The sequence below is a fragment of the Cydia strobilella genome, chromosome Z (assembly GCF_947568885.1).
Source record: "Cydia strobilella chromosome Z, ilCydStro3.1, whole genome shotgun sequence".
NCBI lineage: Eukaryota > Metazoa > Arthropoda > Insecta > Lepidoptera > Tortricidae > Cydia > Cydia strobilella.
In genome coordinates this window covers 34,742,717-34,756,037 of record NC_086068.1, presented here as the reverse complement: position 1 = coordinate 34,756,037, position 13,321 = coordinate 34,742,717, and the positions used below count along the sequence as shown (strand labels likewise).

The 13,321-nt window shown below is 41.6% G+C and overlaps 1 protein-coding gene across 1 annotated transcript in view; it reads left to right on the top strand.

The window, feature by feature from the left end:
* The window catches only part of LOC134754138 (FERM, ARHGEF and pleckstrin domain-containing protein 1), a 201,076-nt gene that overhangs the window by 184,401 nt on the left and 3,354 nt on the right, over window positions 1–13,321 (top strand). Inside the window, exons 25-28 of the mRNA XM_063690221.1 lie at window positions 5,586–5,729; window positions 5,938–6,059; window positions 7,216–7,358; window positions 8,850–8,966. Of these exons, the coding sequence (XP_063546291.1) occupies window positions 5,586–5,729; window positions 5,938–6,059; window positions 7,216–7,358; window positions 8,850–8,966 (526 nt within the window). The remainder of the gene's footprint in view (window positions 1–5,585; window positions 5,730–5,937; window positions 6,060–7,215; window positions 7,359–8,849; window positions 8,967–13,321) is intronic.

Sequence of the window (13,321 nt, the reverse complement as noted above, 5' to 3'; positions counted from 1 at the left end):
AAAACTAGTGCCTACGCCAATTCTTGGGATTAGTTGCCAAGCGGACCCCAGGCTCCCATAGAGCCGTGGCAAAATGCCGGGACAACGCGAGGAAGAAGAAGAAGACACATATCCTGTACTTGACGTTTATCAGACTACATTTTTATTATTATGACTTTGAAGTAGTGTAAATGAAAGTTAGACGAAATCAATTTTCTCCAGAAATTACTTCAAAACAAGGGATAATTTCTTTAAAACTCGACTTAATTTCAACGTAATTTTGATACTTAAACAATCTACAACATTTGCTGAAACTATTCTTATACATCAATTTGTATAATTTACCACCATGAATTTTTGATGAATTTTTAAAAACTGCCCCTTCTCTTCATGCATTACCGGTGACGCACGCTCGCGACCTCATTATTAAAAGGCAAGATGAGAAGACGTGCTAATAGAAATCAATACTTGTTATTTAGATATTACATAACAAAACGTGTATAATTTCAACGACTAAATCTATCAATTTTACATTTTTGCTCCAAAATCGACTACGGCCTCTTAACGCGCGTTGAAAAAACTCTCGTGCTTATGGGGCCTTATTTACCGACTATAGTTGGTTAAACCAAATTGACAGTAAATAAGAACAAAAAAACTATACTCATCCTTTTCTTTTGGGTGCTAGTACCAGTGAAAGACAAAGATAGTATTATTCTCTCTGTCTATGTTTGAAATGAGCATGAATCTAGATTCATGTTTGACAAACTATAGCAATTTTATTTGGTATGAAGTTAGCTGCATAGTTCGTACGAGCGCGTGTTTAAACTTCAAGTACATATATTATTATTTAGTCGATGTGGCCTTGTTCAGTTACGCGTTTGTACTTACAATTTGTCCTCTAATTTGTTTGTAAAATTTATGAAAGTGGCTACGTTAACTATGGATGAAGTCATTTCTTGTGAAGGGAAGGGATGTGTCCACGTATTACTCAACGAAGGCAAGGTAAAATCGTTAAACTTTGTAGAAAAACGGGATATCATTTCCGCGCCATAATCAACACACGACTTTTGTATTCTCAGATAAGTCAGTCGCATAAGAGAAAATTCTGTACGGCCGTTTACAAAACAAGGGATTGTTGTTTTAGTTCAATTAAGGCGTAAATAATTAGTGTGACAGAGAAAAATGTCTGCAACTTGCAAACTTCGGTGTTCGCGGTAGGCCCTGATATGTTTGTAAAATTCTATCTAGTAGTAGTATGAGTATGCCCTGTGCGCTATGATTAGCGATTCATTTGAGTACAAAGAGTGAAGATTGGATAGTTATTACGAAAACATAATCTTTCGGCTTGCCTTACTCCAAAACTCTAGGCACGCCACTGATGATTTAGCCCAGAATTTTGAATTCAGAGAATTATAAACATTATATGATAGCTTAAATAATATTATTAATATTAAATTAACAATAAACACATAAATATATACAAGAAAGTAAATTACGTTGACCGCGTAGACGTGAGCAAATATGTCAATGTCAAAACTGGTAGTTTGCCAAGGATTTCGATAGGTAATTTACCGTTTACTCATACGTTTGATATTTAGTTCTTTAGGTGACACCTAGAGGCGCTGTACAATACTCCGATATAATTCTTGCTCTGTTTTTTAGTATACTTAGAGAGGGACAGCATCGTTTGCAGTGGGGTGAAGTTGGGCACATAATACGTAAACCGACGTAAATATGTGACGTACGGCGCGTTTATTCACTTAAAGTAAGTGAAATTTACTCTGGCAACTGATGGTAGAGGTACTGACCGTTTGCAGTGTATTAAAATTACATAGGCCTAGCATTACATCGATCAGCTATACGCGTGCGCGCCCGTGAGGGACAAAACATACGCAATGCGACAATATGATTGGTCGAGAAGATTTGTAGCCCACCATAAACCAAACTAAATTTACGGTGGGGAATAAAAAAATGTGAGTGACAAGGACAAACAATACCAGCGCTTTCTCTGCTACTCTTACTGAAAGATACTTAAGACTATCCCGTTCGGTCATTTCCCCCCGCCCCTCATGACCGATCCAGTTATACTAGATTCATGTAAAATTATTATTTCAAAACTTTGTTTATGAATTATGATGATTAATGCAATTGAATTTACGTACACAAAAAAGTAAAAAATTCAAACCATGGCGCTTAATGGTACGTATTGCTTAGGTATAATAAAGAACATCTGTAATTACAATGAAAACTTGAAGAGGTAATATTAATAGATATGTCGGCGAACTAAAGTAAGATGATCTATTGACTAAATTGAGGCCAAGGTGAGCTTCAGACCAGATGGCGCCACCTAACGAAACTTCGGAGCGGTGCGGCGATAAGCAGTGGGGAGGCATAAAAACCGGTCCACTGCACCCGCGCCGGCATTCTGTTGCGAACCTCCGACGGATCGTTGTGCATCTAGTGATTGACTTAGAATATTTCTAGTTAATTATTGTTGTTTTTAATTATTGAAAGTGATTAATGTGTCATTTGTTTTTGTTAATAACTATACTCTCATAAACCCCATGTTCAGGCAAATACACATCATCAACTACACAAACAAATAACACGGTAATTACCTGTTGCTAACCGCCTCGAAGCCGGCTTTAATGGGGCATGGGGCAGAGCCCCCGCTCTCGTTGGTTCTTAAATTTAATGTTCCGAGTTCCTTAACACCTTTTACACAAACACAGAACCGCCACAGGTCAAATGTACAGCATTTTCACAATAAAACAGTTTTTTATTACAGCGCGACAGCAAAAACGTGCCGCCCGTATTTTGTTTTCTCTTGCGACTCGTTTCCCTTTTTAGCCACGGGCGGAGCTCACCGGAGAGTGGCGTGACTGTCGCGCGATCGGCGCAAGGGCGGCGTTTTCCCGCGTCATTTGAATTATGTAGCCGATAGACATGTTTTATTATGCCTGAACATACACTCCCCCCCCGAACCAAGTAGAGCTTGGTTGATCTTAAGCGTCAAGTGGAAGTCTAGCTAATTTAGCAACGGGCCTCATTAGAGTCCCCTTTTGAGTACGAAGTTCTACAACTCTTATTACGTTATCATTACCCGGTAGTAACTTAGTTATTCGTCCACGTCTCCATTGTAAGGGAGGATAATTATCTTCCTTAATAAGGACTAGGTCCCCGATTTTAACCGAGTCTGTCGGATCCGACCATTTATGCCTTAACTGTAGGGTATGTAGGTATTCGTTACGCCAACGTGACCAGAAGTGTTGTGAGAGACGTTGTAACAATTGAAAACGATTAAGTCGACCGATATTTGTCTCATCAAAGTCATACTCAGGCAGGGCCGTCAAAGGCTCAGTTATTAAAAAATGTCCGGGGGTAAGGACTTCAAGATCATTTGGATCCGAACTTAAGGGTGTCAAAGGTCTAGAATTCATAACTGCCTCCGCACGGGTGAAAAATGTACTAAGCTGTTCGAAAGTCAGGTTTTGTTCGCCGAGAACTCTACGCATAAGCGTTTTAGCTGTTTTTACTGCTGCCTCAAAGAGACCTCCCATATTAGGACTACTCGGAGGATTGAATAACCAGGTTATTTCAGATTTAGCAAGTTCCCGACTAATCTCTGTATTATGATTCCGCAGGTACACATAAACGTCCTTTAAATATTTATCAGTGCCAGTGTAGTTAGTGCCACAGTCGGATCTAACGAGAGATGGTAATCCGCGTCTCGAAACAAAGCGTGTAAAGCAGTCCACAAAAGCTTCTACGGAAAGTCCAGAAACCACTTCTAAGTGTACAGCTTTTGTAACCAAACAGACAAATATGCATAGATAACATTTTGCTACTCGAGCATTTCTTAAAGTGCTGGTCTTAATGTTAAAAGGTCCTGCAAAGTCCGTGCCTACACCTTGAAATGGACGTAAAGACCTAACACGATCTGGTGGTAAATCGGCCATGAGTGGTTGAGTAAAGCGTGGACGCACTCGAAAACACTGAACACATTTAAACGTTACACTTCGAGTTATTCGCCTGACTGTCAGGATCCAGTATTTACGTGATAATATTGATTCGAGCGTATTAGGTCTTTACGTCCATTTCAAGGTGTAGATCAATATACCGAATATTAAAAGTGTTCCATGTTTGTTACTCCATAACTCGGTCATTTCTGGACCGATTTTGAAAATTCTGTTTTTGATTATAAGTATATACATACAGATTGGTCCCGTTTTTGTCAAAAAGCTGTTCTGATGATGGGATCCATGAGGAATCGAGGGAACTCCTCAAATATTAAAGGCATACATATAGTGATTTTAGTATTTTCATCAACAAATCAAGCACTTACATTTAAAAAGTGACATTTGATGAAGTGGAACTGCTGATGATGATCAGAACGGAACTCTCCAATGACGCATAGTTCACGTTTGGCGATTTGTCCTCTTCGTTATGTTTGTTAAGCAAGTTAGGTTTTCAAGAAACATTTTTGTCAAGTTCGAGTTCTGATGATGGGATCCATGAGGAATCGAGGGAACTCCTCAAATGTGAAAGGCATACATATAGTGATTTTTGTATTTTTATCAACAAATCCAGCATTTCCATTTTAAAAAGTGACATTTGATGAAGTGGAACTGCTGATGATGATCAGAATGGAACTCTTTAATGACGCATAGTTTACGTTTGGCGATTTGTCCTCTTCTTTATGTTTGCTAAGCAACTTAAGTTTTTAAGACATATTTTTGTCAAGCTTGAGTTCTGATGATGAGACCCACGAGGAACCGAGGGAAATCCTCAAATGTGAAAGGCATACATATAGTGATTTTTGTATTTTCATCAACAAATCCAGCATTTACATTTAAAAAAGTGACATTTGATGAAGTGGAACTGCTGATGATGATCAGAATGGAACTCTTCAATGACACATAGTTCACGTTTGGCGATTTGTTTTCTTCCTTATGGACCCAGACCTAAACTTGAACCCGGGTTCGGACCCGGACCCGGGTCTGAACATGGACATTAACTCGGACCCGGACCCGGACCGAACTCTGACCCAAACTTGGACCCGGACAGCCGGACACGGACCCGGACTCGGATCCGGATACGGACTCGGATCCGGACCCAGGCCCGGACCTGGAAATGCTACTAGACAAGTGGGTTTTTTTGAACTGCGATTCTCACAAAACAGAACTGCTATCAGAAAAGTAGGTTAGGTTAGAGCTGTGACCCTTACAGAAACGAAATGCTATCAGAAAAGTAGGTTAGGTTAGGTTAGAACTGCGACCCTTACAAAAACGAAATGCTACTAGAAAAGTGGGTCGTTTTACCTCCTTTTCTACATAATTAGGCAAAATATGCTGTCTTTTTTATTTCATTGTCTGGAATCTAAGAGTGCACCATCAACAATAAGTTAACTTTCAGCGGCATCCCCCATTAAAGTCGGTTTTTTTTTCTTAAAAATTATTTGAAAACATATTGAATAAAATATTCTAACTTGTTTCAACTCGCGTACCTTGTATTTAAACTGGAGTCATCCGTTTCACGTAGGACTTCATATTTATATATTGTGATATGAAAAGCGAGATGAATTTAATGTATGTGTTTTATTCCAGATGATAGTATAAACTTAATGCTAAGTACTAGCAACGAGGTCGAGTTCGAGGGCTGGTACGCGGCGCTCGAGTCCGCGATAGAGCACGCGCAGGAACTCGTCGGTTACGTCGATACCGAGCTCACGCACTATCAACAACACGCTGGTATATTTTTTCAAATGATTATGAGAATGATTATTATTATAATTTGTTTGTTAATTAATTCTAAAATAATTCTTGTTTTAAGATCAAACATATTGAAATCTTAATTTAACTAAAAATTAACGTTTTTCTGCCGTGGCTCTGGAATTTTTACGTGGAAAAAACAATGTTTCGGGTGCTACAAGGTGATGGTGCAATGAATGTTGAGCAGGTGCGGAGAGCGGCGGCGGTGGCGTCGGCGGAGGGGTGGGGGTGGGCGGCGGTGCGCTCGCGCACGTGTGCTGGCACCGCGTCACGTCTCTCACGCGCGACCATCTGCACACCGCCATGAGGGTAACTACATAACATACACGCTGGAACTAATAACGGCTCCCAAGGAGGAAGTCAGCCCTCCACGGCTCTTTATTTTTTCCACCGTGTTAAGACGGCAATTCATATTAAATTATTATTTAATTCTTTATTATTTATAGTGGAACGAGGCGAATCTGATCACAGGGCGAATCGGGTCAGACTAAACAAATCGTTGATATTGAAAATATTGCTGGCGTCGCATGCTAACAGAAGACATGTACCGCGCCATTTTAGTGCACTCATATCAATGATTCGATTCTCCTCGGTCTACCCTACTACCAAAACAGTGTGTTATATACTTATTTAAACTAACACGATTTTGACTCATAATTTTAAAACTAACGGGACTTAATCGCGTACAAACTTACGTTTATTTATGGCCTGACGTTTCGAACGTCATGTTACGTTTGTGGTCACAGGCAGACTGGCGAGGAATTGTATCAACATCAATATCAAGTGCGGGTAGTTCGCAAAACCCGCGCGGCAACAAGATGTTAGTTTTAGTTTTAGAATTATCAGTGTGCTATATAAAAAAGTGCATTTTATTCATAATCCCTATAAATGACGGAAGATATCTTAACGACAGTATGAAAAATCAGAAATGTTATAACAAAGAGATAACACTTCAATGTATGTATTCAATATTTACCTAGTTTTATTTTAATAGGGATGTTGAATGTAGCTAAAATAAGTAATTTCACTCCATGCACGTAATAAAGCACTAAACATATATATGGGGCATTTTCTATAAAAATGACCTTATTGTCGATGGCGCTTACGCCGCACAGCGTCGCGCGGCATTGTATTTATATCGGAGCATCGTTAATAATGGCGTAAGCGCCATCGACAATAAGGTCCCTTTTTATAGAAAATTCCGCATATTTGAAAAACATATTATAGTATAAACCGCGATCACTTTTGGACACTATTTATAATTATTTAATCAATGGGAAAACCTACAAAGAGTACCATTATTTAATTAGATAGATATTACAGGTTATTGACGTCACTGCTTTGTATTTCATTTACTCTTTATTGGGTTATTTTGACAGTTGGAACTCCAACCAGCCTCATTTTTCCATATCACATTGTGCATTGGGCATTCCATATTGTGAAATGTTATGTAACGTTTGTTTAGAGTCAGATGTCCGGGTACCTGTTGCGTAAATTCAAGAACTCGCACGGCTGGCAGAAGCTGTGGGTGGCGTTCGCCGCGTTTACTCTGTTCTTCTACAAGAGCTGGCACGACGAAGCTCCACTGGCCTCCTTGCCGCTGCTCGGGTACGTTGCTCACAGTAAAATTCAAGAACTCGCACGGCTGGCAGAAGCTGTGGGTGGCGTTCGCCGCGTCCACTCTGTTCTTCTACAAGAGCTGGCGCGACTAAGCTCCACTGGCCTCCTTGCCGCTGCTCGGGTACGTTGCTCACAGTAAAATTCAAGAACTCGCACGGCTGGCAGAAGCTGTGGGTGGCGTTCGCCGCGTCCACTCTGTTCTTCTACAAGAGCTGGCACGACGAAGCTCCACTGGCCTCCTTGCCGCTGCTCGGGTACGTTGCTCACAGTAAAATTCAAGAACTCGCACGGCTGGCAGAAGCTGTGGGTGGCGTTCGCCGCGTCCACTCTGTTCTTCTACAAGAGCTGGCACGACGAAGCTCCACTGGCCTCCTTGCCGCTGCTCGGGTACGTTGCTCACAGTAAAATTCAAGAACTCGCACGGCTGGCAGAAGCTGTGGGTGGCGTTCGCCGTGTTCACTCTGTTCTTCTACAAGAGCTGGCACGACGAAGCTCCACTGGCCTCCTTGCCGCTGCTCGGGTACGTTGCTCACAGTAAAATTCAAGAACTCGCACGGCTGGCAGAAGCTGTGGGTGGCGTTCGCCGCGTCCACCCTGTTCTTCTACAAGAGCTGGCACGACGAAGCTCCACTGGCCTCCTTGCCGCTGCTCGGGTACGTTGCTCACAGTAAAATTCAAGAACTCGCACGGCTGGCAGAAGCTGTGGGTGGCGTTCGCCGCGTTCACTCTGTTCTTCTACAAGAGCTGGCACGACGAAGCTCCACTGGCCTCCTAGCCGCTGCTCGGGTACGTTGTTCACAGTAAAATTCAAGAACTCTCACGGCTGGCAGAAGCTGTGGGTGGCGTTCGCCGCGTTCACTCTGTTCTTCTACAAGAGCTGGCACGACGAAGCTCCACTGGCCTCCTTGCCGCTGCTCGGGTACGTTGCTCACAGTACAAATATCGCATGTTCAGTTTCAATGAGACACATTCATGATAGTTATATTGAAGGAAGAAGTTGTCCATCCAGTCAAATTATGTACCTATTTAACTTATTCGCGGCGGCAATACAAATTGCATATTATCGATAACGTAATATCGACAAAATCACACCACTCGGTCATGACGCCCAGCATTCCTAACATTCCTCATCCGTGCACGGAATTCGCGCGCGGACAGTACTGTAAAGGGGATACGCCTGATGGGAGGATGTGGAATGGAAAGACGGTATTTCAGCACTGCTGTTATGGATAATATCTTCTTATTTTTTCATTCAAGTGTAGCTAGTTACAAATATATATTACTATCCTAGAGGACTGCTTCTTTACGAATGGCGAACATGCACCCCCGTTCCATTTGACAGGGCGATACGATTCTAAATTCAAAACGTGGCTGTTGCCAATAAATAAAATACAATAAAAAGGCTGTAAAGGTTACAAACCTTTACAGTACCTACATTTGAGTTGATAATTGGAATGTACAACTGTATATGTGTTTCAGGTACACCGTGGGGGCCCCGTCAGACAAGGACGCCATTTACAAGGATTTTGTTTTCAAGTTACAATTTAAAAATCATGTTTACTTCTTCAGGGCCGATAGTCAGTTTACTTATAACAGGTAAGGTCACCGAGATGATTTGAGTTATAGTCGGGGCTGCACAGTTTGAAAAGTATGAAAGATCTCCATTAATTCGCACATTTCAGATTTAAGTTATGTTACGAAACCAATAGTTTGAAAAAATATAAAATATCTCATTAATAATTTAAAATTTGCATTAAAATAGAAAAATTTATTAAACCACAAACTCATACACTCGCTTTATTGTGTGTGCTGTTCTAAAACACATAATAGTAATATTATGTAGGTGCACTATATTTTTTATAATTACCGTATATGTGGTATTTTCTATAAAAAGGGACCTTATTGTCGATGGCGCTTACGCCATTATAAACGATGCTCCGATATAAATACAATGCCGCGCGACGCTGTGCGGCGTAAGCGCCATCGACAATAAGGTCCCTTTTCATAGAAGATGCCCCATATGTACAAGGCATACTACTATATTACCTAATCAACGACAAACATAATGTAATTATTGGTATATAATGGTTATAGGCTATATTTACACTTCGTCTAATACACATACTAGGAGATACGTCATGTATGGCCGACCTTCACCGATCTGTGTATGTACGCCTGTTCGTACCATCTATAGCTAAGGCCCAAATTAATTTACGACCACGAAGTCCTCACCTATTAGCTGTGCCTAAAACGCGCACTATGTCTCATGGCAAATCACCACTTGTCCGCGCTCTACAGTATATCAACGCGCTCCTCGCATCAGCACCGGAATGTGATTTATTTGCAAGTAGTTGGATGGATCTGTGTAAAGAATGTATGAGGTACTGTGAGGCGATGGATAAGCGTGAATCATCTGTTTTGTATTAGTTTTTTTTTCTTACATTTGTTCTGTTGTCCTTTCTAGACTGTATCATGTACCTAGTTGTATAAATACTTTCTATTATAAATTTCTCAGTGTATTAGTTCGCTGTAATGCTGTGTAAATTTTTTGAATTAATAAAATAAAATAAATAAAATAAATCTGCCTGACGGATTAAATATATTTTATGAAAGAAAATATGTTCCTGAACATAAATAATAATGTCTTAAAGGGCCTCTGCGCTGTTGGCTTCGGCCCCACGTACGCCTCCCAAAGGTCCGGGACCCCATGGTCCCGTGATATGTAAAAGACATATAAATAATAATAATAATAATGCCCTGCGGGCAGCTTGTGGCGAGCTGTTGGGGAGTGACGACCCCACGGAACCGAGTGCTCCAGAGAGTCGGTCAGGGTCTCCGTCTCCGGCGTGTCTTCGTCGGTCGGAGTAGACCCCAAGGGGACCCGTAGGACTCTCAGCTCTGGCTTGCCTTCATTGGCCGTCCAGAGGGGAGTCGTAAGAGCTATATGCTCCAGGGGTGGAACTGTTAAAGGGCATAATGCCGCGAGTAACTTCGGAGAAAGCGCAGCACACCTCTCGACACCCCTGAGCCGCTCACGCCGGTGTTGCGCCTGGCCGTCTTTATGATGGCGCATCAGGTGCCCATCTAGCGAGTGGCGAGTCACCGCCTGCCTCGATAGCACTGTATAGCACAATATTATGGGAGGTGTCCGAAACTTAGCAATAGCCCAGTCTTATATTCCTCCCAAATTTAAGCCATAGACCAGGACTCTTTCCACTTTTCTATAATAGCTCCCAATGCCTGCTGAAACCGGTTTACGGGTATCTATTTATGTACCCGTGAATGGGTTCCAGCAGCCGTTCTACATGACATCAAAACTCTCCAAACGGCCTCTACGTGTTGGATCTATATCCCCACGCACGCCTTATAAATGACCGGGCCTAAAAACCCGAGAGTTTGTTACGGAGATACAAATAATAATAATAATAATAATACTTTTATATGCATATTATAAAAAACCTAACGTAAGAAAAATAATAAATAAAGAGAATAATAATAAAAAACAGCCGCTGATACTGACAGACGTCCTTTTACATTTCTTTTGATAAAATATATTTTAAATGTGGTTTTTGCCCTAAAATAATGATAAATACTCATGTGTGAACCGAGTTATTACTACACCATGCGGACAATTGATGTTTTTCATTATAAACACCGCGACCATGGGTCGCAGTCGCATTACAACCGTGTTGACATTTGTCATACATCACCGGCAAACCGTGCTTCTGGTGGATTGTGATTGTGCTTCGTCAACCAGGGGGTGGAGATGACCGCCCTGGCCCGCAGGACTTTATAAGGATCGAGCGAGGAATATTTCAGGGTGACAGTCTTGAGTCCCCTGTGGTTCTGCCTAGCTCTGAATCCCCTCAGCACCCTGCTGAAGGATTCAGTTAGGTTGCCAGCTTCGGAGAGAGGGTGAAGTCATTTTTCACCTTCTGTACATGGATGACCTCAAGCTATTTGCGCCAAATAACCAGACTTGATGGTGCTATTGAAAACCACAGAAGTTTTCAGTACCGCCATCAGAATGGAGTTTGGTGTCGATAAGTGTGCGGTTATGCATGTACAGCTGGGGGAGGTTGTAAATTCAACAAATTTACAACTTTCTGAGACAATGTCTTTCAGATCTATCTCTGAATCAGAAACCTATAAATACCTTGGTATGTCACAGTCGTTGGGTATTGAGGGCGAGGGTATTAGACGGTCGGTGAAGGAGCGCTTTTTCAGTCGGCTCACAAAAGTCCTTAACAGTCTTTTGTCAGGAGGCAATAAAGTGCGCGCCTTCAACGCCTGGGTAATGCCCATACTCATATACTCCTTTGGCATACTAAGGTGGACTCAGACCGAGCTGGACGCCCTGGATCGGAGGGTCCGTCTACTACTCACCACACACCGTATGCTACACCCACGCTCGTCAGTTATGAGATTGTACATCTCACGGAAGTGTGGAGGTCGAGGCTTCCTTAACGCCAAAGATCTCCACAACCGCGAGGTGTGCAATCTCAGGAATTATTTCCTTAACAACGAGTGTGGTATGCATCCTGATGTGGTGGCAGTGGACAGGAACTTCACGCCGCTCTCCTTGGCACACGAGAACTGGCACAAATCTGTGGTACAAAGTACTGCGGGCCGCAGGGCGGTATGGGAGAGTAAGGTGCTACACGGGCGGTTCTACAAGGCCCTCACGGGACCCGATGTAGACCTGCTCGCGTCGGTGAACTGGTTACGATTCGGGGACCTCTTCGGAGAAACCGAGGGTTTTGCCTGTGCAATTGCGGACGAAGTTATGATGACGAACAACTATCGGAAATATATCCTGAAGGACGGTACGGTCGACATTTGTCGGGCATGCCGCCGTCCCGGAGTCACTCCATAGATTAGTATATGTTATTACTGTAATAGATAAAAAACTCTCTAGTCTAACCCGTTCGTATAAAAATACCGCAAATCGATGTACAGGTTAGCCGTTTGGCACACACATACTAGAGGTCAAAACAAAATTTTTGCCGCAATTTCGCTGGGGGGGGGGGGAGTGGTAAAACATTTTTTTACAATTTTTTTTTTCAAAACCTATCGAGTGTGGTATCATACGAAAGGGCTTTTTGAGGCGATTCTAAAACATACCAAGTTTGGGCTCCTCCAGACACGATATGGCAGATTTTTTTTTTACAATATACCACAAATGATACGTGATATCCTCATGTCTAGCTCCAAGAAAGCAATTTTGAAAATAATATCATTAACAATTTTTTTTTAATTTTTCAATTTTACAAAGTGACACCGTTCTACTTCAATACCAATTTCACGAGACTTATGGAACTATACTGCAGATACGGTACATATTAATCATAAAATGATACGTAATATCCATATATCGAACGGGAAATACCTCTTTAACCCTTTAACTGCGCCTTTTCATCAGTTGGTATAATTTGTTTAGTTATTGACACAAAATATCAAGGTTGTATCCTGGTGTGTATCGTGGTGTGTCACATTTAATGTTAGGTAACAAGAAATCAGTGGATCAGGATATAATTCATGTAAAATGTCGACAAAGGTAACGTATTGTGGTTGGATTTTATCATTAGATGTAGGTCTTTCTAATTTTGGCAGGTTGTAGTTGATTTATCAGATTAAGACCTAGGCACGGAAAATAGTATCTTAATTATGACAATCAGAGCAACGTGTATGACGGGCCTTACGGGCACTAAGAATGGTGCTAGTTCAACGGTTGTTATTTGAAATGTTACAATGTTCCATGTTCCATCGCCAACATTTCATAAATATGCTTTGCCCGAAGCCTCTATCAAAGCTTTTGATAAAGATGAAATAATAAATAAATGTTCAGGAGGTGTATATATATATATTATATACTCGAAAATTTACTTATCTTGTCCTTGTACCGATGTACATACAAGAAGGTACACAGATTCGGCGCGGCCCGGCCGCCA